The following is a 26,325-nucleotide window of genomic DNA, read 5'->3' as shown; positions in this document are numbered from 1 at the left end:
GTTGAACTTGAGACCTGGAAATGCTCCCTAAGGATATCTGATCTCTACCTCAATGTGAGACGGTCCCCAGCCGGTTCAGTCTCTGCTTGAACACCTCCAGGGATGGGGTACTCACCATTTATTTTTGGATTGTGTCTGGTTACCGAAGGAAGTAGGGGAATTTTTAAAGAATGGTGTGTGTGTCTGTGTGTGTGTGTGTGTGTGTGTGTGTGTGTGTGTGTGTAGGTAGATGGGGGGGTAAGGGGTAGAGGTGGGAGGGAGGAAGAGGCAGGTCAGTAACCTAGATTTTGGTATCCTACTGGAGCTCTGCCTCAAGGACAGTGGGACTGAGTGCTGACTGGCTGTTCCTTGAGTTAAGCTGGGGAGATTTTATTATGCTGAAGATAGAGCTTAATGTCCTGGTTCCAAGGTCCAAGGATACAAGGGTGAACTTGCACAGAAGGAGATCACGTGAACAAGCCTTCAAGAATGGAGACTTTGCTCTGGCTGGAAAGATTTAAGTCAGCGCCTTACTACATCCTGAAAACAAGTTAGATTTACCTCTGGAAGCTAAATTAGAACCTGAAGACCGCAGAGAAGTGACTTGTAAAGGTGTTTTAGTAAGCTACCATTTCAGCAGGAGGTGGAAAGCTCCTTGTTCGTTGTAAGCCTTGGGCTGCCCCATTTGTAAGAAGCCCACGGTCTCCTCTGTGGGCTTGGAGGAGATAGGAACATTGTGCAGACAATCTGTAATAGGAGCCTCTAGGCACCAGCACTTGGAGAACTCTGCTGACTCACCTCAGATCTACAGGTAGACTTCTTAACAGGTAAGAGGTATCAGAGACAGTTGGGTACGAATGAGGAATTAGCGCTAGACTGGTGTTATTGGTTGCAAACAAGAAACTGCTTATGTGGCCTGAACATGTCATAAAAAAATATTTCTTGCCTCTCTGGCTCAGTCCGAAGAGAATGCGACTCTTGATTTCGGGGTTGTGAGTTGGAGTCCCACGCTGGATGTAGAGATTACTAACAAACAAACTTTTAAAAATATGTATTTCTAGAAAATGAGTTCTGCTTAATATTTGGGATAGCATTTCTTTTAAAAATATTTAGAATTCGGGGCGCCAGGGTGGCTCAGTTGGTTAAGCATCTGCCTTTGGCTCAGGTCATGATCTCAAGGTCCTGGGATTGAGCCCTGCAACAGACTCCCTGCTGTCTGCCTCTCCCTCTCCCTTTGATCATCCTCCCCATTTGTGCTCTCTCTCTGCCTCAAAACAAATAAATAAAATATTTTTAAAAAATGGAGAATTCAACAGGAACTGCCAAGTAAACTGGTATTGACTTGGTGGCATATTTTAGCTAGGGAACGAAGAGAAACTGACTGAATTAAACAGAGAAACAAAGTGGATCAGTTTGCAGAATGGCAATCCCAAATATTAATTTGTTGACCAAATTGCAAATCAAATCAAAGGCTTCATTAAAAAATGACAGAGCCAAGTTTGGTGGCTGGAAAAATACATTTTACAAGAAGATGAAATGGAGGGGCGCCTGGGTGGCTCAGTCGGTTAAGCGTCTGCCTTCAGCTCAGGTCATGATCTCAGGGTCCTGGAATTGAGTCCTATATCGGGCTCCCTGCTCAGCGGGGAATCTGCTTCTTCCTCTCTCCCTCTGCCTGACGCTCCCCCTGCTTGTATGCTCTCTGTCTCTCTCTCTGTCAAATAAATAAATAAATAAATTTTTAAAAAATAAAAAATTCTTTAAAAAAAAGAAGTCAAAATGGAATAATACGGTAGAGTGCAGAAAACACTGGTTTTGGATTCAGAATACCTGAGAATCACATCTTGACACTTAAAATTCTTAATCTCTCTGGGCCTCAGTGTCTTTATTGCTAACAGGGAAAAAAGGGCGCTTAACTCATTGGATTTTTTGGACACTTAAGTGGGAAAAGATAGTGCCTGGCTCAAGAAATCCTAGGGGAATCGGAAAATTTTTAGGACACTGGAACATTTCTAATCTATGCTTGATTTATTTTGCATTTGGTTCAAGTCCTTGTTATCATATATTTGCTTTGAACCAAAAGGGTATGAACCTATTAATTGATTATTTACAGATGTACGTTTATTAAGTGGTGGTGTTGCAAAGTTGTGTATAAATGAAGTAATATTTCAAGTGCATTCGGGGAACTCCCCACATAAAGGAATTCTGTTTGTGTAAAGCTAAGAGGCTTTTCCAAAAACAAATAACTATTCTATTACATCTTTTGAGCAAATCAACACGTTTACATGTTGGGATTAGTTCTATCGAGGTATTTCATTAACTTCTTGCTGTGTGTGGGCTTATGAGGGAATTAAGTGCACACAGAATGTGTGGGGACAAAAGCAGAATGAGTATTTGGACTCCTTAGTGCGACTTGTTGTTTAATTCTTAGAGGTAAAAATGCTACCTCCAAAATCTACATTGAAAATAATAAATGTAGAATCTGACCAAAAGATGTTTGATTTACAAAAAGCAGTCTTAATTCTAGCCTTGTGACCTTGTCCAATATTTATCTTGTCAGAGCCTCAGTTTCTCATCTGGGAACCTGGGTGGGACAGGATGGAGGAAGGACAGACCAAATATCTAATGAAATTGGACTAAATATCTAATGTTTCTTGCATACCTATAATTCTATCACCTTAGGAAGCTTTATTGCTCATACTTTTTCCAACTGTCAGACAGAGTTAATATATGTCTTCAAAAAGTACCAGATTACTTCAAAGGGGGTGGTTGAGGTTATGGGGAATGGGGCTCTTTCTTTTCCTGGAAATAGGGAGAAACAAGGTCACTCAACATTCAAAGTTTATTTGGACACTATTAAGTTACTCAACAGATGGCTTCCTCACAGAGTGCGCCTTACTCATTTATTAATGGAAAAAAAATGTTCATACATGTAAAGAAACAGTCTATTTTAATGGATTCTTTTATAAAAATGATTTGTAGGATATGAATCATCATTTTGGCATGTACATTTTAAAAATCTGTGTTTTCATACACTAGGATTGCTTAAAGCAAAGTAGACCTTTCTAGTTCATAGACTCTGAGAGCTACAATAGACTTTAGAGCTCACCCAGCATAACCAATCCCCAAATCCCAATTTCAGGGCATTTAAAATACCATGCAGTCACTGAATTGAGGCGAATTGTGAGGGCAGTGGTCCGGAGTGTCAGCAATTTAGAAGAAGGGTAGGGGGGAATGCAAGCCCAGGCGACGCCTGTCACTAGGGACAGCTTGAGGGCAGAGTACAGCCAGGGAAGCAAAGGGCTATTCCTGAAAAGTGGGAACATCTGACAGAGTGACTTTCATTAAGGCAAGAGCTCACAGTAAATGCAGAATTTTACAGGAATTAATTATTTACAGTTCCTCCAGATGCATTCCTTGCAGAAAGATCAACAACTCATGGTGCAGGGGGAATGGTTGTCCAAAGCCGGATTATGGGGGCTGCCACTACAAATCCTTCCCGGAGCCCAGCCTTCTTCAACTCCTTTTCTGAGTCATAACAAAACGATTCTGATTTTTTGTGTGAAATGGTATGTAAAGGCTAGCACCCTCCTGATGCTTGGCAAATGGCTGTTGTTTCCTGTTGGAACTAAGCAATTTTTACAATTTCAGCATTTGTATCTCAAAGTATTAGTTCTCACAGTTCTGGTCAACCCTGGAAGCAATGTGGAAGTGCTCAAACATCTCTACCTCTCTGGATCTGGGTTGGCTTGCCTGGAAAAGGGGGCTATTTTCTGATTTAAAGAAGGTGGAATGGCCAGAGTTCCTGTCAGAAATAAAAGCCTTCCGTGGTTGTGTTAGCACTTGAAAGGCATCAGTTCCTAGAGCCTTGCAGCCCTTCTTTTCAAGTGAGTGAAGCTTCTGCGTCTTTGTTTGCAAAGCTGTTTATTATCTGTGAAGCTATGCTTTTTTGATCTGCAATTTCAGTAAAAGTCCTTAACCTCTCTGTGCCTGTTTCCTAATATCTAGAACAGAATAAACAGTGGAGATAAAGGGATGGGTTAGTTCTTGGAAATCTCCGTTCCATCCCTCCGGAACTTTGTGATCCCCAGGATGTAAACTCCTTCAGGGCACAGACTTGCTTTCCTGCACCCCTGTTTTCTAGCAGCTAGAACACCGTGTGCTTGATGAACATGTTTGAGTGGGTGAATGAAGGAAGACTTACAGTAGATACATTCTCTTGCTCTCATCCCTCACCCAGCTGAATATTATGATCCAAACTGTTCTTTTGTGATTTCAAGAATACACCATGCTGTCGGGGCACCTGGGTAGCTTCGTTGGTTAAGTGTCCCACTGTTGATTTCGGCTCAGGTCGTCTGTGATCTCAGGGTTGTGGGATCAAGCCCTGTGTCAGGCTTGCACTGAGCACAGAGTCTGCTTCTCTCTCTCTCTTTCTCAAATAAATAAATAAATAAATAAATAAATAAAATCTTAAAAAAAATGTGTGTATATATATATACACCATGCTCGCTTTTACACCTCAGTGCCTTTGCATGTGTGGCCTCTCTGTCCCGAAGCATACCTCCTTCCTCTACCTGGAAAAGTCCTCTGCTGACCTTTAACCTTGGGTAGACACTGTCTCCTCCATGAAGATTGCCCTCTCTCCTCTGGGCTCACATTGCACTGGACCTATGCCTCTACTGAAGTGGATTTTATTACCAAATTGTAGTTCTTGGATTGGTTTTCTCCTCTCCCCTCCCAAGGTTTGAAGCAGTGAGCCCTGGGTCATCATTGATAGGCATTCAAAAATTATTTTTAGGAATAAATGAATAGTTTCACAGAAACTTTTCAGAAACCCTTCACAGTACCCAGTATTATGGTATGCTTAGAGTCTGGGCGTATTAAGTACTTTTTGATTGATTTGCTAGATTACCAGGTACTCCACCAACCTTCAATTTTCTTAGCAGATACAGACAGAACTCTGTTTTAAACGGCATAATCATGGTCACGTTTTGTTCCTCTGAAACGTAACATCTACCAACAATAAAACACAAATACACACAAATTAAAAGGAAAAAAACTCATTATCCCTATGCCCTAAATGTCCTTCCCCCCCCCCACACTGCTTTTCACAATCCAGCTGTAGGTCCTGGAAGAGTGTTTAACACAGTAGATGCTCAATGCCTATTTAAAAACGAATAGATGTTGGGGCACCTAGGTGACTCAGTCAGTTAGACAGGCATCTGACTCGATTTTGACTCAGGTCATGATCTCAGGGTCATGAGATTGAGCCGTGCACTGGGCTCCGTGCTCAGCATGGAGTCTGCTTGAGATTCTCTGTCCCCTCTCACTCTGCCCCCGTCTTGGCTTGTGCTTGCTCTCTCTCTCACTCTCAAAAAAATTAAAAAAATCTTTAAAAAAGTAAATAGAGGGATGTCTGGGTATCTCAGTCAGTTGGGCATCTGCCTCTGGCTCAGGTCATGATCCCAGGGTCCAGGGATCAAGTCCGACATTGGGCTCCCTGCTCAGTGGGGCACCTGCTTCTCCCCCTGCCTGCCACTCCCCCTGCTTGTGTTCTCTCTCTCTGACAAATGAATAAATATAATCTAAAATCAATCAATCAATCAATCAATGTCTCACTCTTTTCACTGACTAATTTCTGGAAGAAGTGGTGTAACCTTGCAGTCTCCAGTTATTCCTTCTCTGCTTACTCTTGAACTTCTGGCAATAGTCTTTCTTCTCTTGCCACTCCACTGCAGTTGTTCTCTTGGAGGTCACCAGTGACCCAGTTACAAAAGCTAATGGAATTATCTCAATATTCCTACTGTCTGACTTCATTATGGCGTCTGGCATCATTTATTTTTCTTGAATGTGGCTTAATTGAAAAAGCATGAGTTTTAAAGTAGAGAGACCCTAGTTTAAATGTGTGCTCGTCTTCCCCTTGCTAGCTGTGTGAACTTGGGCAAGTCACCTTTTAAAATCTCTCATCATCCTAAAAATGGAGTTTTGATGTCTATTTCTCAGGGTGGCTAGGAGGGCTAAATGGGATTTTGTGCGTGAACAGTTAGCCCAGTGCCTGGCTTGCAGTAGGCATTCAATAAATGTTGGCTCCTCTCAGGACTTCCGAATCATCCCTCATTCTTGGTTTTCTTCCAATCTAGGTCTCTGAATAGATTTTCATGGGGCTTTTCTTTTCCTTGCCTACCTCTTCTTATACCACATTTTCCTACTGTCCTATTTCAGATTTCCCCCCATCTTTTACCTGAACGATTTGCCATGCATATAGTCGACGTTCTGAAAATATGGAATATTGAATCATAGTCTCCCGATTGGCCTCTGTGTGTCCCATAGTTTGCTCCTAGTCACTAGAATTGATGTTCCTCAAATACAGGTTGATAATATCACTCCTCCTCCCCGCCCCCCCAAAAAACTTGACTAGCATCTCTTTATTTAAAGAATAAAATCTAAACATTGAACACTTACCAATCTAATTCTTGTTTGTCCTCATCTCTGTGTCCTTCCATATGCCCTGACTTATCTCTCCCTATTTTCAAAAACCCTTCATGAGTTTTGACTCCTCAGTGCCTTTACTACAACTGTCTCTTTATTCCAGAATGCCCTATTCTTTCCTATTGGAATTCATACTTTGTCTTAAGTGCCAATTCCTCCTCAGAGCCTGCCTCGACCCCCTCTTTCCCTCTAGTTAAAATTTATCAATCTTCCCACTCACACCTTGTTTGCATTTATATTTTGCACTTAATTAATTCTGCCTTGCTCTGCACAAGCCACGTCTTACTCGTCTTGCTACATCCCTAGCACTTAGTAAGGAACCTCACACAGTGCTCTAGCTTAACAAGTACTGGTACAATTAAACTGAGTTGAAAGTCAACACGAATAGTCATGCTTCCTCAGAAGGGTTTGATAAGGGGACTTAATTCAGCACAACAAAGACTAACATTTATAGACCGCTTGCTATGTGCCAAGCACTGTTCTAAGTGTCCAGTACTGCTCGAATGCTCACCACAACCTAGGAGGGAGATGATATCAATTACCTTGGTTTTACAGGTGAGGAAGCCAAGACAGAGAAGTTAAGTAACCTACCCTCAAATCAAACAGCTAGTAAGTGGTGGAAAGGGGTTTAAAGCTCAGATAGCAGGACTTGGGGCTGCGCACTTAATCACTAGGTTATATTGCCAATAGATTTTGGCGCTTCCAGGGAAAGCATTGGAATACCCAGATCATGCCACCTGCAAGGACAGCAAGGAGACAGATAGTGTGACGTCAGGAAGTTTCTTCCGGCCTTGGTTTGCACAAAGACTGTCCTTGTAAGGCTTAGAGGACAAGAGATGATGTCTGTCTGTGCCTTGGTATCCTGGTGTCAAGAACACAGGGCAGCCAAATGTTGTTGTGCAAAATATTCTTCTTTGACTCCTAAGCCTTTTGATGAGCAATTAAACCAGGGAGGCTTATCTGGTGACAGTCCTTCCCCTGAGGTGACGTCATTGTTCACCCTGGCTCCTGCCAAAGGCTAGCGGAAGCACTCTGTGCGTTCCCTGTGGCTGAGAGGCTCCCTGTGGCTGAGAGGCCTCGCCAGCACTTGGTCCTAGGGGACCAAGACTCCATACAAGTCTCGTGGCATTTTCTTCCTTTTCCTCAGAAGGAGATGCTGGACATGGTGGCTGGCCAACTGTGGTTTTATTTAGATTGTGTTCAGGCAGCACGCTCTGCCCTCCCCTGACCACACAGATCCCGTGCAGTTTCCTCTGACTTCTTCAGTAGCTCTCACCTTCACGGGGAAATGAGGTAGGGATTAGTAAAAGGAACAGAACTGAGATACCAGGAGGGGTTGAAGCCTATTCTTTCCAGTCCTTTCTTTCTCTTGCTCCTGTCTCCCCACTCCCGGCTCTTTGTCCCATCACCACCCTAGTGATTACTCCCTGATTTTCTATTTCACCATGCAAGATATTAAAGCTGTTTATAGGTTTCAGGGAGGTGTTTAGTATCCAGTAATCAAAATGCCTGGGGCCAGACATGCATCAGTTCAAATGGACTTTGTTTTATGCTTTTTTTTAAAGATAGAGAATCTGGGGCCTCACAGACCCCTGGGGATGGGGTGGGGAACTGGGCCTTTAAGACATCATTTCTTTGGGGCGCCTGGGTGGCTCAGTGGGTTGAGCGTCTGCCTTTGGTTCAGGTCATGGTCCCAGGATCCTGGAATCGAGCCCCATGTGGGGCTCCGTGCTCTGCAGGGGGCCTGCTTCTCCCTCTCCCTCTGCCTGCTGCTCTCCCTTCTTGTGCTCTCTCTCTCTCTAATAAATAAAAAAATATTTTGTTAAAAAAAGACATCATGTTTTTCCTGCTACTGCCTGTCACGGAGCTCCAGTTACCTTTAAAGATGTCCAGAGAAAGCCATTCTATCCATCCTTGGTCATACTTGTCATCCAACCTGAATCCCCGACACAGAGCTCTACCCTCACTTCGTCTTGCTCTGCCACAGAAGGAGAGCTACAGAGTAAGGTCTGCCATCCTTCACTTTGTATTTGAAGATAGGTAATAACCCTGCGCCGCAGCATCCTTCACATTTCTGTCAGATTTCCAGCTTCTCTGGTAGTAACAAGGTCCACTCCGTGTGCCCTGCTGCCCGCTTCTTTCCCTTGTGCAGGGCCGAACCCTTGGGTTTGCTTGTTCTCATGTTGTGCAGGAGACAGACTCCACGTCCCAAGCTTGAGCGCTAGGATGTTCTGGCTTGTGGCAGCAGTGCTGGAGGGGACAGTCCTGCCTCTGGTCTTGCGAGTTGCCTGTCCTTGGCATCCCTGGGGCAAGTGGGATGGGGGGTCTTTGGGGGCCCGCCCCTTGTACAAGCTCACCCTCTCTTGGATGTGCACCCAGGAGAAATCTAGCTTCACAGCTAGTATTTTTCACTGAGGCTCCCTCCTGAAGTTTTGGCTGCAAACCGGACTATAGTTAGTGGGTCTGCAGAAGGAATAGACAGCTGTTGGGTGTCTTGTGTCTGCAGGAAAAGGGAGCCTGAACAGCTGAGCATAAACAACAGTCGCCTGGTAATATGAGCTCCTTTCGTTTAAAGTCAGAGGCCGGCTGCGGGTGGGGGAAGGGAGGCCAGGTTGTTCTGGCCTGCCACCTGTCTGGGAGGCCAGAGGCGAGGTCAGCTTCCCAGAGAGCCACAGTGTCTGCTGGGAGCCAAATGTGGGGACAGAGGTGGGTAGGGGAAGGCGGGGAGAGGAATGCAGGGACTGAGATTCTGACTCCCTGCCACCAGCTGCTTTGGGAAATTGTTTTCTTTTCTTTTCTTTTTTTTTTTTTTTAAGATTTTGTGCTTCCATTTCCCACTTGAAAATGACTGACGGGATTCAGTAGCCGCATATAGCTTCATGATATTCCCAGCTGAAGTGAGGGCTAGTAAAATTCAGGTGCCACAGGGGACCTGCTGCTTTCCAGAGCTGATACATCTGGTGAGATTCCTGTGGCCTCTAACGGGCTTCAGAAGACCTGGGTTCAAGTTCTGACTTTGTCTTTGACTATTGTTTGTTTGTTTTTTAATCTATGACTTTGCACAAAGTTCTACCTCACTCCTAGGTCGCTGGGAAGATAAAATATTATGTATGAAAGTCCTTTATAAAAGTGTAAAGGATACTGAAGAGGATCTAAGGAGAAACTTGGTTCTTCCCTCAACTCCCTTATTGTCCTAACAGTAATGATGGCTCGCCACCGTAAGGGCTTTCAGTTCTCAAAGCAGGTTCCCTTTTATCATCTTACTTGATGGTGCTGTGGTAAAAAAAAAATACATAAAACAGAAACAGCTGTGGTGGAGGGGATGGGAGGATGTGTTTTGAACAGGGTTTTAGTGGATAAAGGCTTGAAGGAAAGAAGGGAGAAGGGGCCGCCGGTGGAAGTAAGCAGGGACAGTGCTGGGGGCCTCGAGGTCCTCTGGGTATCTGCTTCTCAGCCAAGTGAAACCATTTCAGATTTAGTTTAGAGGAGGTTTTCCCTCAGGCCAGGTGAGATGTAAATGATCGTTCTCAACTACTGCTGGGCCCAAGGCTTAGATTAAATCTCCTAGGATTTTCGATTTTAGGTTCAGAATCCTATTGTGGGTGGGAAAAGCGGCTGCAATGTGTGGGAAGAGGGAGCTTGGCGACTTGAATTCCTTTTAAGAGGCATCCATTGAAATTCAGAGTGCTGGTGATACACTTCAAGGGGCCTGCTCCCCTTGTGAATCTTTCTCCCCCCCCAATACCCACCAAGTCGGTTAGCCCAGCCTTGTGGATCCTCACTTTGTTTGTTTGCTTGTTTGCTTTGTTTCGTTTGGCTTCTTACTTCAGCAGGCCCCTCCACAGGCAGTTTCCTTGCAATGGGAAGTTACCGGATCCCCTGCAAAGCCCTTGTCCTTGGAGGAAGTCCAAGGCAGTGAGCATCCTTGGAATAAGTCCAAGGCAGTGAGCAACTCTGGTGCCTTGGCTTAACTCCGTATCCTGAAGTTTGGAGTTGCCTGTCCAGCGCCCTCAGCATTCCTGGGGCCGGAAGAAGTGTTCGGCTCCTTGCCAGGCCTGACACCTGAAGGGGTTTCTCCTTTCTATGTCATGTCCGGGAGTTAAAATAGAGTAATACCAAACCACCTTTGAGTGAGCCAGTGGCCGGATGTGGAGAGTCAGAAATAAGACCAGCTGATGATCTTGGGAGTCATTTGCAGGTGGGCCTGGCCTTGGCGTTTTGGCCACAGTAGCTCTGTCCCAGCGCAAAACTGACTTTCCTCAGTTTCCTGGCCTCTTGCACATTGATACCTTGAGCTCCCCTCTGTGGGTCTTTCGGGGACATAATGGCCCCATGGCCAGTTGTCATGCTTGATGTCTTGCTGACCTGCAGGGACGTAATTTCTTGCCGTGGGTTCTTGCAAGTCTTTGGGACTGTGATTTTTTTCTCGGCTTTGTTCCTGTGTCCTTCACCCTGGTAGGGAAGCTGGGGCATCAGCTCTTAACTAGAAATTAGACTCCTAGAGAGGGGCAGAGAAGAACAGGTGAATCGAATTGTGGATTTAACGGTGGCATTCTTCTGTGCTCCTCCTGGTCTATTTGAAAGCTACTGTCTCTGCTTTGTAGAGAGGCAAGTAGTGGAGAGGCATATGTGCTAGGCTGGAAGGGAGGTGAATGGACCATATAGCCTCTGTGCTAGAAGCTGGGCTGGTTTATGCCTAGTCCCAATGGAGAATGCCTCAATAAAGTGGATCAGTTCTCGGGCCAGGCTCTTAGGGCTCTAGGTATTTGGGTCTAGGGAGGGAGTGGGTCAGCATACGTACCTTCAGACACTGCCAGGGCTGATTCACTTTCTAGGTTCCATGACCTGGGGACATACTGGATTTTTTTGTGACCCAGTCCATACCCCTTGCAGGTTGAAGCAGAATTGAGTCATCCCCCAGGAACATAACTCCCAGGAAGGCTTTGCTGGAAGCTTTGCCTTCTGGGTGCTCACCCTCCCCAGTAACTTCATTTTGTGCTTGGGGTGGGGTTATGGTATGGGCGGAGTGGCTCAAAATGGAGAGGGATCAGTCCCTTTTCCTTACTGGTCCTGTGTGTCCTATGTCTCTCAGATCCTATTGTCTGTCCTTCTTTGGTATGTCATGTCTGCTGTCCTCAGCTTATTTCACCGAACTGTTCTCTCTTCTCAACTTGTCATTTTGGAAGCAGCCTCCAGGAACCTTGCTGTCGCCCTCTGACCATGCCCAGACTTACTGTGCACCTACCTGCATTCCCGAATAATTCAAAGAAAGCACTTTTCTTAGAAGACATCCTGCTGAAAAGCCCCCTAGTTTTCCCTCAACCGTCTTGGGTGGCCTTGGGGAGTGAGGGCTGAATTCCTGATTCCTCCGTTCCCCTTTCCCCCCTCCCCCACTTCCCCCAAAGAAAAAGTTGGGCGTTAGACTAATCAGAGCTGCCTGGCCAATCGTTGCTTTGAGAAAGTTTGGTTTGTGATCCTGTTTCATTAGGCTGATTGGAGCAGCCCTTCCTCGGAGGTAGAGTCCCTCCCCAAGGGATTTCGCGTACAGTTACCCTAGCTGTCGCTGCCTGTGCATGCCCTTTCTGGACAGAAATGACCTCCCCTCCTCTCCCTCTTAGCTCCCCCCTCCTCCTTTTTTGTTTTTATCCAGTGTCTCGCTTCCTCTCTCTCTCTCTCCCCCCATCTCCCTCCTGCTCTCCGCTTCCCTGCAGCGCCACGCCGGCTCCCCAGCCCGGTCGGCCGATCTTGAGCCGCTGAGAGTTTGCCGAGCCCTCCCCTGGGGCCCCGCGCCGCCGAGTCCCGCTAAGGCGAAGACGCAAGCAGGCCGGGGAGAGCGCGGAAGAAAAACAAGCGGGCGCGCCGCGGGAGCCCCAGGAGGGCGGCCGGGCGGCGGTGGCGGGCGGCGGACCGGGCGGGCCGGCGCCGACGGCCAGGGGAGCGCGCACCGGAAAGTTCGGCCCCGGCGGCCGCGCGCGCCTGCCTCGCGGCGCTCCGGGAGAGGAACTTGCCCTCCGCGCGGCTCGAGCGGCGAGCGTTTCCCAACGAGAGCGGGCCGAGCGCGCCGCGGCCAGGGGCGGGGAGCGAGGCGGCTGGCGGAGGGCGCCGAGGGAGCGCGGCCGCCACGGGCCCCCATGCCGGCGGCCAACATGCTGGAGAACCTGCAGCCGCCCGCCCTGCAGGTGCCCGAGCCCCAGGGCGCGCCCGAGGGCAGCCCGCTCTGGTCCAGCTCGTCGACCCCCACGCTCCGTCGCCGACGCTTCAAGATGCGCCGCATGAAGAACGTGCAGGAGCAGAGCCTGGAGGCCGGGCTGACCCGGGACCTGCCCGGTGTCCTGGCCCCGGGCAAGGAGTTCCTGCAGCTGCCGTCCATCGAGATCACGCCCTCCAGCGACGAGGACACCCCGTGGTCCAACTGCTCCACACCCAGCGCTTCTCCTCGCCGCAAGCGCTTCCTCCTCCGCAAGTGGCTCCGGGTGAGGGAGCGGAAGGAGTGCAGTGAGAGCAGGTACGTCCCTGCACCGCCCCTGCCTGCTCCCCCTTCCCCTCTCCTGCCCTCCGCGGGGGCGGCCTGGCCGGAACCTCGCGGAGGAAAGCGGGGGTGCCCTCGCCAGAGTGGGCCTCGGGCACTGCTGCGCCCCGCTGGAGGGCCGGTGGTACTTTGGCTTCCACGCGTGTCGCCCTCCTCCCCAAGCCGGGGCCCCCGGCCTGCGACTTTCTCCTGTGTCACGCACCTATGTGGGGCTTCCCGCTACATTCCATCTCATTCCATCCTCGTAGCAAAATGAATCATAAAACCATGGCAGCTCATACCCATTGGGCCCTTATCATGAGCAGGTCAGTACAGTGAGGACCACGTATCGCGAAAACCCCGTGTTAGCTACTACTGTTATTCCTATTTAAGACCTGGAGGTTACAAGGTGAGAAAGGTTCAGGGACTCCTGCGCTTACACTCATATTGCCGAACTCCCACTTCAGCTTTTCTGATGTTCTTTTGGCCACACCAGCTTGCCTGTCCTGGCCCACATGTGTAGAGGACGTGCTGGAGTTTCCTTGTTGAGTCAGGCCCATCTACTAGAGAGAATCTTCAGACGTCTAGAGCTGCTCTACCCTACGCTGATTTGTGCTGGCTACTTTTTTGCTGGGTTAGTGTGGCATCTGAGGAGTGGGAGAAGTTCTTTGTCCTGTTGCACAGTGTAGAAAACCAGAGGGCAGCTCCATCCAGCCTTGGCTGGGGGGTGTGCTGGATCCGAGCCCACCGAGGGGTTCAGGGGAGAGGGATCCTCACTGGCTCTTTGATACCGTGGACTCTGCTCATTTACTTTTAGGCTCTAGGGCCCTGTCTCTTAACAGAGGTTTGTTGCCTTGTGTGGGGCAGCTGAAGGATTGGTCACCTTCCCCAGGACTCCTCCCAGCCTGTTCAATTACATTCACTTAAACAAGTATTTATTGAATGTTCTCCTGAGCTCAGTCAGGTACCAGCTAATGTCGATGGGGTCCTGGAGGGAGAGGAGGAAGGGCTGGGTAGAAAAAGGGGCAGGCCAACTTTGAGGAGGAGGATGGGCAGAGGCTTGTATAAGCAATGAAGACTCTGAGTTTCACTCCCATGGAGAAGGTGGAACCATCGGAAGACATGAAGTTTTCTGCAAGGGAGAGAGTCTCAAACTGTGACAAATACAGACAGGTGGCAGAAAACAACAGGAAAAGTATGAGGTCAGGGGTGTGAGATCAGGAAAGGGGAACAATATGGACAAAGGCAAAAGAAGCAGGGTGGTGGCACCTGCTGGCTCCATTGGAAGAGCCTGTGTGTGGCTCTTGATCACTTCAGGGTTGTGGGTCCCAGCACCATGCTGAGTGCAGAGATTACTAAAAACAAAAACAAAAAAAACCACACTTAAGAGAAAAAAAGAAGTAAGGTGAACCTTGTACCTTTGAGGGGATACTGAGGAGGAGGAATCTGTGGAGTACTGCTGAGCTTCCTGGGATCTCTTTTCTGTTGACTGGAAGTGGTTATCCTCTCAGGTGCAGATGTAGAACTTTGGACCTGAGGATAATAACTCTTTCTGACTGGTACCTCATCCTGCTGCCTTTTCCACAGAGTAGAGGGAAGAGGGGCAACTTGGTGGGAGCTAATCTTTTTTTATTTCTTCTTCCTCTTCCTCCCCTTTTTCTTCTTCTTTTTTTTAAGGTAATCTATATGCCGCATGTGGGGCTTGAAATCACAACCCAGCTCTACCAGCTGAGCCAGCCAGGAGCTAATCTTGAATGAAAATAGTTCATCACGGTTTGTCAGCTTTACCCTCAAGTGTGAGAGACCCTAACAGAGACCCCGTTTTGATTTGGGGATTTGCCATGCATATTGAGGACAAAATATGTGGAAAAGAGTCTTGCATTGCTGGCCCGGGCGAGGGTGGAGGTGGATTTGGTTGGAATTAAGGAAGACTTTCTTGGTTTGGAGAGTTATCTAAGGGTGCCATTGAATCTTCAATATTCTTAAAATCAGGAAGGATTTTCACCTTCTAGGAGTAGGCGCAGGCAGGTCTTTTAAATGACGGCTTGCTGGATTAGAAGAATTTGCGTGTATGTGTAGAGTAAAGGCCGACTCTGGATTCAAACCCAATTGGTCTGACTCAGATCTCTACTCTTAACCATTGTTTCACTGTCTCCTGTTGGAATGTCTCTGGATCTTGGCAAAGACAAAACCCCATCATGTGTAGGTCTTAGAAGTGGAAGGCTTCTTGGAGAGAAAAGAAGCAATCAAGTAGAAGCTTGTGGATGCCCAGCAAGATTCCCTGAGAAGGAGCTGGCATTTGAGGGCAGTAGAGCAGAAAGAATATTGGAATCAAAGCCAGGAGATTTTATTTTTTAAATTTTTTAAATTTTTTTATTTTTAAAGATTTTATCTATTTATTTGAGAGAGAGAGAAATGGCGAGAGAGAGAGCACGAGTGGGGGAGAGGGTCTGGGAGAGGGAGAAGCAGACTCCCTGCTGAGCAGGGATCCTGATGTGGGGCTGGACCCCAGGACCTTGGGATCATGACCAGAGACGAAGGCAGACACTTAACTGACTAAGCCACCCAGGTGCCCCCAGGAGATTTAAGTTTAAATTTCGGTTTTGTCATTTAGTAGGTGTGGGACCTTGGATACCCCACTTCATTTACCTTCTCCATCTGTGGAAGGGGAGACATGTCTCAGGAGTCATACACGTGAAAACGTTTCCCACAGATGAAAATGCCGTGTCCGGGTGAAGGATTATTGTCAGTATTCTCTGAGTGTCTTGCATGGAGTGGATGTTTGCTTGAGAGTATGAACTCACATACTCAAGTGTCCTGGAGCGACACCTGGGACTCCTCACACATGACAGGGGGGATGGGAAAATTGCTCTGGCCTGGTTCAGCCAGGGGGTACTAGCATACCAGGCCCAGCATGATATCCATCGTCTTCACATTCCCCTTCCTGAATCTACCTCTCCGCAGAGAGAAAAGCACCTTTCAGGCTGCAGTGGGGGGCAAGGGGCTGAGGATTTTAACTGCACAAAGTTAAACACAAAGAGGATCGGGAGACCGCTTCTTTTCCTCCTTTAACCCTAGAAAGAAAGAAGTGGAGAAGATGTCAAAGTCATTGTGGTTTGGGGAACCAAGGGCCTTGGGGTACAGTAGTGAAATAATCCACGCCCAGTTTTGTCTGGTTCATCTTCGTATCTTCACTAACACGGTACTTTGGCCTTTTATGGTGATCAATACGTTTTTGTTGGTGAATACATTAAAAAGGAGTGGAAGAATGATTCTTTTTTTCTCTACTGTTTTGAGTGGAAGTATCTTTATTCATAAGTCAGGGAGAATTTCCTGGAGGTGTTGAGTTCAGAGCTAAAGTTTTTTTTCCCCATGACAGCTTTATTGAGATATAATTTACAGACCATACCATTCAGTCATTTTTAAAGTATACAATTCAGTGGTTTTTAGCATATTCCCAGATATGCACAGCTTTCACCACAGTCCATTTTAGAGCATTTTCATGACCCCAAAAGGAAACCTGTACGTACTCTTCATATATCACCCTCAGTGCTCCTTTTCCTCTTCTCCTGGCCCTAGGCAGCCACACATCTACTTACTGCAGAGAGTAGAGGGTTTGTTTTGTTTTAAAGATTTATGTATTCACTAGAGAGAGAGAAAGAGAGAGAGAGAGAGAGCGAGCATGGGGTGGAGAGAAGAGGGAGAGGGAGACAGAGAATCCCAAGTAGACTCCCCACTGAGCTTGGAGCCCAAAGCGGGGTTCGATCCCAGGACCCTGAGACCATGACCTGAGCTGAAGTCAAGAGTCCGGCCACTCAACCACCTCAACCAGGCTGATTCCCCTGAGCCACCCAGGCGCCCCCAGAGCAGAGTTTTGAATGGAGGCCAGATGCTTGTTGGTGAAAACAGTTTGGGGATGTTGGCTTGAAGGTGGTAATGGATGACCAAGGGTGGTCTCCATGAGGGGTGTGGAGAATAGGGTGATGAACTGACGGGCTGACAGACTTGATTTATGCTGAAGAGTTGGAATTTCAGTTTATCAGTCAGTCAACAACGATGCATTGAGATCCCATAGACCGTGTGATCCATATACAAAGAGGATTCAGCTCACTGGGGAGCCTCCATAGGTTCTAGAACCTGGGAGAGATGTGCAGAGTGGTGTTTGAGGCAGCTAATTCTTGCTGCTGTGTGTGAACTGGGTGGCGGGGCCGAGCCTTGCACTTCCAGTGCTCTGACTGGGGATTGGTGTCTTAGCCACCATTTAACATAAGATGGCACTTTTTTTCTTTTCTTTTTTTTTTTTTAATACTGGAGTGTTGCCTTCTGATCTCCCTGAAAAATGGAGTCTGAAGTTTATGGGTCAAGCTTTTGGAATTAGTACCTGCATGTCTCCCTAAATTCCTTGGCCATAACTGGTTGTGGTGATTGTTCAAAACTCTCTGACCTGCCGGATTCTGGTGAAAAGTCAGAAATTGGATGGAGCCACGTCTGGTGGGATGGCATTGGTCCTCATTCCCTGGAGGGAGGGGGAAAGCTGACCAGGGCCCAGTGAGCAGCTGTGGATGGCTACCTGTAGGCTGTCTTTCCAGGGGACATAGCAGCACTTCTCTGCTTCTCTGCGCCCTGGGCGTCCCCTGTATTGTCATTATTTGTATCACCATGGCCCCTTCTGTCCCCTCTTCTGTGTAACACCCTCATGCTGCTTAGAGCCCTTTCAACTTAGAGCCTCAGGATTTCTGGTTGGCGACACATCTGACCTCAGACAGCACCTCTCACCTCTCCGTCTGGTGGTGCCGGCCTAGCTGGTGTGTGGGTTGGCAGGTAATGGTGTCATTGGCGTATTTATCCTGATTCTCCAACCCTTTCCTCTGACCTTCAGGGAGAGTCTTGCTTCCAGTTTCAGCTCCATTTCCAGGGGAGCACGGTGAGCTGTGCATCCAAACGTTCCACCCATCACCTCTGTGCACACCCTGCCATGTATGAGAAGCACAGGGAGTGTGAAATAGAGAAATGGCGTTCTTTTTTTTTTTTAAGATTTTATTTTTTTGAGAGAGAGCGCATGCGCGCACATCAGGGGGGAGCTGCAGAGGGAGAGGTAGAGGCAGACTTCCCAGGAGCAGGGAGCCCGATGTGGGGCTCCATCCCAGGACCCAGGGATCATGACCTGAGCCGAAGGCAGACTCTTCACCCACTGAGCCACCCAGGCGCCCGAGAACTGTCATTCTTAACACAAAACAACAAAAACAAATGCAGAGACCTGTGGTCTGTCAGCAGATTAAGTAAGTAGTCAGTGCTGGATAAGGTGTAACTAGTGACAACCTCTCCTGGACCCATAAATCCTTGAGGGCGGGGAAAGCATTTTACTTGTGCCAAGTTTTCTGCTAAGCGCCTTCAATACACAATCCCATTTAATCCTCACAAGAAACCCCCCACGTGGGTTTTATGGCTGAGAAACCTGAAGTTCAGAGATTAACTCGCTCCTGGTCAAACAGAAGCAAGGGTGAGATTTGAACCGTTCGAGTCTGAGGTCTCTATAAGGGACACTTTACCATCTCTCCAGCGCCTGGAAATCATTGGCTCTTGCATGTTTGAGAAAGCATACATGTGGAGGGGAGGGGTGTGAGAGAAGGTAGGAATGAGGTCAGCAGGATGGGAAGGGCTCTGGGGGGAAAGTTCTAGGGCTTGTGGGTAAGCACCGCCGCGTGGGGGGCCCATGCTGACTGGTCAGGGCAAACTGCTCCATGAGAAGCAGCCCGCCTTTGGCTGGAGATGTGGTTTCCAGATTCTAACAATTTGTGGAAACTGAGGAGGTCGAGGTGGAGCCCCATGGGCTGATTCACACTGGCCAGGGTCCTCTGTGGGAGTTGGTATTTTAAGAGTTTCCATGGTGGTTACGTGCTCGGGGGCACCAGTTACATGTCAGGCAGGAGCCAGGGATGATCTTGGGGCAGATTAGCAGGTGGTGATTCTGCCCTGTGCGGTTAGTTTCTCTGGAGTCCTCTCCATCCACCAGTTGCTAGGCTGGTCACTGATAATTGCTTCTAGGGTAACACTATTTTCCATTAAGGCATCTGAATGGGTAAGCTGCCAGTGGGGAATTTCCTTCCTGACCTCCGTGCATGAGCCACTGGGCCCTGGAGCAGGTGTTTAGACACCGAACCAAGCTGGCCTGAGAGCCCGGGGTGGTTGCCGGGATGCGCTGTGTACAAGAGCTTTCTGCAGCCTGAGGGCTTTTTCTGGAGCTTTTGCCCTCTTGGGTTCTTGCCTCCGTAGCCGACATTGGTGTGGTGATGTGCCAAGGGGCTATAGTGTCTGGTGTGAAGGAAGATACAGCTTCTACACATCTCGTGAGAGTGGGGGCGGGGGTGGGGGTCTGCCAGCTCTTGTGCTGTGACTTCAGTGCCTGAGGCATCTTCCTACTCTCAGAGGAGATGGCGAAGCTTCCATCCAGGATGTATCACTGAAAATCCAATGTGGGCCTTCAGATGGGAGAGGGGAACAGGACGGGGGGATGCTTCGAGCTACAGCAAAGAGATGTCAGGCAGTGGCTGGCTCCACCCACCTCCCCGCCCCGCGCCACTCTGAGCAGCCACGTGCCACCTTCTAAAAATAGTCCTGGTGTCAAATATTCTCCTCTGTTTTCCAGACACTATGTGTCTGGATTTTCAATTCAAATAATACAGATCCAAATCATCAGCGAGCGGTGGCTGTGGCTCAGCTAGGATCGAATCGGTGGTGGAGGAGGGGAGAGAGAAGGAAGTCCGTGGCTCTTCCATTGGAGCCCCCGTACATTGTTTTTGGTCCGATGGTATGAAGTCCTTCATTCTGCATCCTTTGTACACACTCCGTGTTGAGATTCTGGTTGTTCAACCCCGATTTGTAGCTGAGATAAGGAAATAAGGCGATAGGCACATCACGGTGGCAGATCTGGGTTATGGCTGGGGAACTCAGGCCTCTGACCTCAAGTCTGGGTCCGTTGCTGACTGTCACTTCTCTGGAGTGTCTTTGTGCTTCGTGAGATCTCCCCGTGTCAGCACATCGCTGTAGTAATGCCTGTTCCCAGCCTGCTGCCTCTCACCTACTCGGTCTGACCACAGAGGGTTTTCGTCTTGCTGTTTCTTGGTTAGCAAATGTAGTCAGGAAGTGAGGGGGCTGAGTGAGGGAAATTAAAGAAAAAAAACACATATACACACACACACAACAACCCACTTGGTTTTCCCCTTTCTTTCACAACTATGGAAAAAGAATTTGCCCTGGAGGCCTAGTGGGGGGAAAGGGGAGTATGGTAACCCTGGCAAGATTTGACTCAACAATTAGGAAAATACAGAAAGACATAGTGGACCGTTGGTTTAGTGACACATTTTTGAGGCTCTGCAAGGATCTTCCAGCTTCTTAAAAAGAAATTTTTATGTCCTAAAAGCCAGTGGCTATTGTGTGTGTGTGATAAAACAGCTAGTTAACGTAAAATTCGGGGTAGTGGGGAAGAGGAAGACACAGCTCATCATTCTTCTGTGCCATTGGCAGCATATTTGGTGCATTACTACCCACTCTGTTTTCTCATTCAGGTTTCCTTTTTATTTTTTATTTATTTTTAAAATGTTATTTATCTATTTATTTGACATGGAGCACACAAGCGGGGGAGCAGGAGAGGGAGTAGCAGGGAGCCTGATGCGGGGCTCCATCCCAGGACCCCGAGATCATGACCTGAGCCGAAAGCAGATGCCCCAGCTGACTGAGCCACCCATCATCCAGGTTTCCTTATTAAGTGATAGACATTTTGTTTCGTCAGCTTTTCTGTTACCTTGTCCGTGGAGAAGGTAGGGCAAAATCTAAGTCCCTAGGTTGAGGACAGGTGAGTCTGTGAAATAAGGGGGGGGGGGGGAAGAGCCTGCTCATCAGAGATGCCACTTAGCCTCGTCCTCATGGTTTCCATAACCAAGCTTATGCATTAATGCCAGTCTGACTCCGCACAGCCATCTGTTTGTCTTCTAGCTGGGTCATTACACTCCGAAGCTCTTCCTGACCTTTTGTTTGCTTCTCAGGGTTGGATGGAGTGGCCGTAATAAAGGTTACTCTGAACAGGGTGGAGCTTGTCCAGGGAACAGCTTGCCCTTAGCTTGGGTGACAACATGTGTTTTCTCTGTCTTTGTCTGTGATGAACCACATCTTCCTGACAGGTGAAGACCTCATAGAAAAATTTAGAAAAGACCTCAGAGAAGAGGATTGTACCACCTCTCTTGGTCACCTCTTCCTGTGTTTCAAGGCCCGCTCCTAAGAAAGTTCTTCTTCAGATCTGACTGAAAGCCCCCGTGGTAAGGTTCAAACACATGTTCTCTAGTTTTGTCTTCAGTGAGGATGAGAGAGTCGTCATCCTTTGAGAATATTCCTTCAGAGACTTTATTCTTAGTGGTCACTTGTGCTGTGGCTTGCAGATCCTGAGGGAAGCCCTATGTTTGTGGTAGTGATTACCTGGACCTCACGGGTGCTGTGGGGCCCTGCGGACTTACTGGGGGGATTGGCGGCCACATGTGTTGGAAGACCAGAGTAGAAAGTGGCCTGCCCATTCGGGAAGTTCCAAGCGTCCCTGAAAGATTCCTCTATCTCAGATGCCTTTTCCATGCTTGGGTTGCTTCCTTAAATGCCTCTGAGTTGACATGCTCTTTGTTTGTAGTTAGAGAGATGAGACTGAAAAATCACAGAACTCAAGAGAGCTGTTGAAACATTGATCGGACACTTCCAGGGAATCAGGTGCTGTGCTGGGTGCTTGGGATACAGGGCTGGACGCAAACGGCCCTTCCATCGAGGAGCTCCCGGCCTGTGTGGAGAGCAGCATGAAAAAGATAGTTTCAGGAAAATATGGAAGTCAGACTACAGCATTTAGGAAAAAAAAAAATAGGTCTGAGGAAAAAGTCAGCTGGAAGGGAGAGGGGAGGAGGATCCTACGACCTAAATGGCACCAGTACGTTGTCTTACTTCTTGGTACTCCGCTGACACCTGTTAGTCCCTACGGTTCTGGCTCAGCGTCTGTCTCCCGGAGAATCTAGTCTTCATGGTGAATGGGATTTGTGGAGTCATTTCAACTCAGAACAAACAGAAGTCCAAGGCCGGGGAGTCGGTCAGCGGCAGAGATGGCTCTGGAGGACAGGTACCCTGCACGCACCTCGGCCTCCAGCCCACCCCGTGTCTGGGGAGCCCGTTCTGCGTGGGATGGAGCCCTGTCTTCAGCAGCCAACGCAGGAAGCTCACTCAGGCCTTGTCTGCGGGTGGTCTAACCCCCTAGCGCCAGTTCGGGGGACCATCCCAGGCAGCTGGGCTGTGGGCTGGGGCTCAGTGCATCTTCTCGCTCTGTGGTCCTGGACGGGTGACTCCTTCTCTCCCGGTCACAATGTCTTTCTCCTCTGTAAAATGGAGAGTATGCATTTCTTCTTCCTCTTGTAGGACAGGTTAAGTAGACGAGTCTGAAGAGTTATGCTAAGGTTATTCTTAGGTAGTAAAAGTGAGATTTTTTGGTGGTCTGCGAGGCCTCTGAGTTTGCTCCTCTGGTTAGCATAAGCTGAAACAGTGGTTTGTTACTTCATTGATTAATTATGAGACATCTTTTCCGATCTACTGATAGGTGCTAAAAATGAGATTTTACAATTCTTGGGCTGCTCTTGTCCGTCTGTCTCTTCACTGTCCGTCTGCTTAAGGGTCTGACTCCAGGTTTCTTATTTCTCCCTCTCCTTTTCCCTTCACCCTCCCTCTGCTCGGTCTCCTCCTCAGTCTCCACACTGTCCTAGGGCTGTTTCATCCCCTTGAGTGGTGGCTTTAATTCTTTCTATGTGGCGAGGACTCTCACATACCTCGGACCTCCTCTCTTTCCTGAGCCGTAGGCTCAGACCTACGAGCGACTAACGGACGTTTCATGGGCATGTTCTTCAGAACCGCACCTTGGTGTCCTTGAGCTGGCCGTCCTTCCCTCCAGCCCAGTGCCTCTCCCTCAGTTCCTTTGATTGGGAATGGGGACCGGTCAACTTCACGAGGCTTCCCTGCCCTGGGAGGGTGTTCTTCAAGTCCGTCTTCCCGACTCCACCACCATTGCTCCTCCCCACGCCACCATCTCTCCCGTGTCTGTTCCCTGAGTGTCCTTCTAGCTGGTCTCCCTGCCTCCCGCGAAGCCCTGCCCTTTAATTCTTTTTTTTTTTTTTAAAGATTTATTTATTTATTTATTTGACAGAGAGAGACAGCCAGAGAGATGGAACACAAGCAGGGGGAGTGGGAGAGGAAGAAGCAGGCTCCTAGCGGAGGAGCCCGATGTGGGGCTCGATCCCAGAACGCAAGGATCAGGCCCTGAGCCAAAGGCAGCCGCTTAACGACTGCACCACCCAGGTGCCCCCCTGCCCTTTAATTCTTGGATGCAGCCAGAGTGGTCTTCATGACCTCACTCCCGCTCCCCTCCTGCTGCTGCTCCCAGGCCCGTGCCTCCAGCCAGAGTAGCCTCTCTGCGCCTTGAGTGGGGAGCTTTCTCTCCTTTCCCGGTCACCACAGACACTGTTCTTCAGCGGAATTCCCCTTTGGTAACTTGACCCACCTTGTCACCCTGCCCTTCTTCTCTTCTTCTTTGGATCTTTCCTCCAGAAAATATTTCCAGACTCTGGTGTTTATTGTATTTTTATTTTTCTTTAATTTAATTTTAAGATTTTGTTTATTTGTCGGAGAGAGAGAGAGCACAAGCAGGGGGAGTGGTAGGCAGAGGGAGAAGGAGAAGCCGGCTCCCCACTGAGCAGGGAGCCCGACATGGGGCTCGATCCCAGGGCCCTGGGATCATGACCTGAGCTGAAAGCAGACACTTAACTGACTGAGCCACCCAGGCGTCCCCAGACTCTGGTGTTTATTACATGTCCTGATTTGTGATTATGTTCCTAAATTGCAATTATTTGGTCACATTGCGATCCTTTACTGGATCATAAGCTGTGAGGGCATAGTTTATTTTATTCAGTGCTCAGTGCCTGCTGAGCTCTTTGCATGGAACATTGTAGGAGCTCAGTAAATAGGTATTTAGGGAAGGAGTAAATAATCAGATGGATGAAGGACTGTACAGAAACTTGATTTTCATGGAATTCTAGTGTAAATCATTTTGCAAAGCAAGAAGTCCTCTTGAGGCTGGATAATTACCCCCCCCCATATCCCATTTATGTAAATCTGGTTGATTACATAATGGCTTGTTTGCTTTGCGCCTGTTGGTTTCTTTCGTGTTTTTATTTCTTTGTGCTGTCTGTGTTTTCCATCAGACTGTAGGTGCCCAGAGATCAGAGACCGCTGTTCTTCTCAGGGTGGTTTCTATTCAAGGAGCTAAATTTGGCATCTGTAGTGGTTGACTTTCCCAAAATGAGGCTCCATAAAGCAAGAACGGGTCGGAAGCAGTATTTTGGCCAATGGTTACCCCGGAGCCCAGGTACACAGTCTGCAAAGAGGAGTAACTAACCCTTTTCCCACCAAAGACCTGTGGCAGTTTTGAAGGATGTTTTGAATTTTGGAGCTGTGGTTGCCATGGTAACCATACTTTTTTCAGGCCTTCTGATTCCAGGTCAGGGCAACAGTTGTTCATCTTGCAGGAGAGAAAGATTTGGGAATACATGTATCCTTCCTCCCCCCACCCCGCTATTTAATCCACCAAATATTTATTGACCACATATGATGTGGCAGGTGGTGTTCTAGACGCCAGAGACTCTAGTGAACAACATAGTTTCTGCCCGTGGAGAGAGACAGTAAAGAAATGAACAACACAATAGCAATTTCTATTTAAAAACAAGTGACTTGGGCACATCCCTGGAAGAGAATTCGCCCATGTTCTAAAATCAGAAATCGGAAATTGTGAAAGTAATGTCTTGCGCCCTGCTCTGCAGCGGGAGATGAATGGGGGTGCAGCTGAGGGCTGAACTTGGGAGCAGACCCCCTCCACGGGCAGGATGACTTCACGTATTTGGGCGTAGGCATTTCGGCCTGCAGATGCACCTGCCGCTCTGACATTTTCCAAGGCCTTGGGAGATGGTGGTTCGAAGCTGGTGCTCTTTCTGCAGCTGTCGGGTGTCAGGGCATTTGTTCTCCTGGTGTTTCCTTCTCGGCTCTCGTGGAAGTCAGGAGCTGAAGGGCCACCAGGAGACATGGCCCTTCTTCATGCAATGTAGTGACAGCCTGAAAACAGGCCTTGAAGGCCAGGTTCTGAGGCACCACAGAGTGCGGAGTCTGAACTCTGGAACTGGGAGCCCGGCATGCGGGTGGGCAGGTGTACAGAGGAAAGAGGGGACCCTGACACTTGCCACTGGAGCTTCCAAGCAGAGCGGCAGAGAATGGTGCCCACGTGGACACAAGGAAAGACAATGCTGGCGATCGCAGTTTAGCGTGATCTCTGAATCTGGGTAGTACTTTATCCTTTTCAAAGTGATTACCAGGCATGGGCTCCAGGAAGGCAGCACATTCTTTGCATTTGCCCCCACACATACCACACTTCCTGGCATACACCAGGCCTCCAGTCAGAGGCTTATGGCTTGGCCATCCCTTACTTCATTTGCTCTGGCAGCCTGTGGGGTAACGACTGTGTCCACTTGGCCCTTAAGAATTGAAACTCTGCAACATGCCCACATCCGTACAGCTACGTAATGATGGAATCCTGACTCTTTAGCAGATTGTAAATTGTGAATGGAGCTGGATGGACGTTTTGTCTTAGGAGAGCAGAAGCAAGTTATTGTCACCCTAGGGCCTGGCCTCATTCATTTCACGGAATAGACAAGGATGGCTTGTGCTTTGCTGACTGGGGAATCCCAGCCATGGGCCTGGGGTAACCTGGCCCGCTTCTCCTCTCTTTTCTGCAGAACACAGGCCTGCTGAACTTCCCTTTGGCTTTCTCTAGCAGAAGATAGGCAGGGGAAATAAAAGTTCTGTTTTGTTTCTCGTACCATCGATGCAAGGCATTCCAGAGTTGGGCATTTTGGGATTATTATCTGTGCCTATTTCTGACTTTAGTCGTCATAGCCATGAAGAGTCTAGAGTCCTAGAGCATCTGTCCCCAGTTGCCTGCCAGCCTAGGGCCCCTCTGGATGACAGGTGCTATTTGGAAGTAATTCACTTTTACTGTCTTAATCAGCTCAGTAGTGTCCTCAGAGAGTTAGTAAGAAACAGTTGACAGCATGCAGATAAGTCCAAACATACTTGTCCAGGTTCAGTGGATGGGTATCAAGAGAATGAACGAATGAGTAAGTAAACAAACCTTTAAAAACAAGTATATTGTGAGGGATGCACACGTGGGTGGCTCAGTTGGTTAAGCGTTGTCTCAGGTCATGATCCCAGGGTTCTGGGATTGAGTCCTGCATCCG

At 48.3% G+C, this 26,325-nt stretch overlaps 1 protein-coding gene across 5 annotated transcripts in view; it reads left to right on the top strand.

Annotated features, from left to right (window-relative positions):
* GRAMD1B (GRAM domain containing 1B) overlaps positions 1 to 26,325 on the top strand; it is a 232,138-nt gene that overhangs the window by 54,467 nt on the left and 151,346 nt on the right. The window contains exons 1-2 of one of the 5 annotated variants that reach the window (XM_087868333.1): positions 430 to 806; positions 12,177 to 12,970. The exons of 1 other annotated variant lie outside the window; for it this stretch is intronic. In XM_087868333.1, the coding sequence (XP_087724459.1) occupies positions 12,597 to 12,970 (374 nt within the window). In that variant the 5' untranslated portion in view covers positions 430 to 806; positions 12,177 to 12,596. Of the gene's footprint in view, positions 1 to 429; positions 807 to 12,176; positions 12,971 to 26,325 lie in introns of those variants that run through there. 3 more of the 5 variants (XM_045798011.2, XM_045798013.2, XM_045798015.2) reach the window with 3 other exon arrangements.

This window comes from Ursus americanus, chromosome 16, assembly GCF_024610735.1.
Source record: "Ursus americanus isolate L20-20 chromosome 16, mUrsAme1.1.p, whole genome shotgun sequence".
NCBI classification, from domain to species: Eukaryota; Metazoa; Chordata; class Mammalia; order Carnivora; family Ursidae; genus Ursus; species Ursus americanus.
This window is presented reverse-complemented; position numbering and strand designations above follow the sequence as displayed.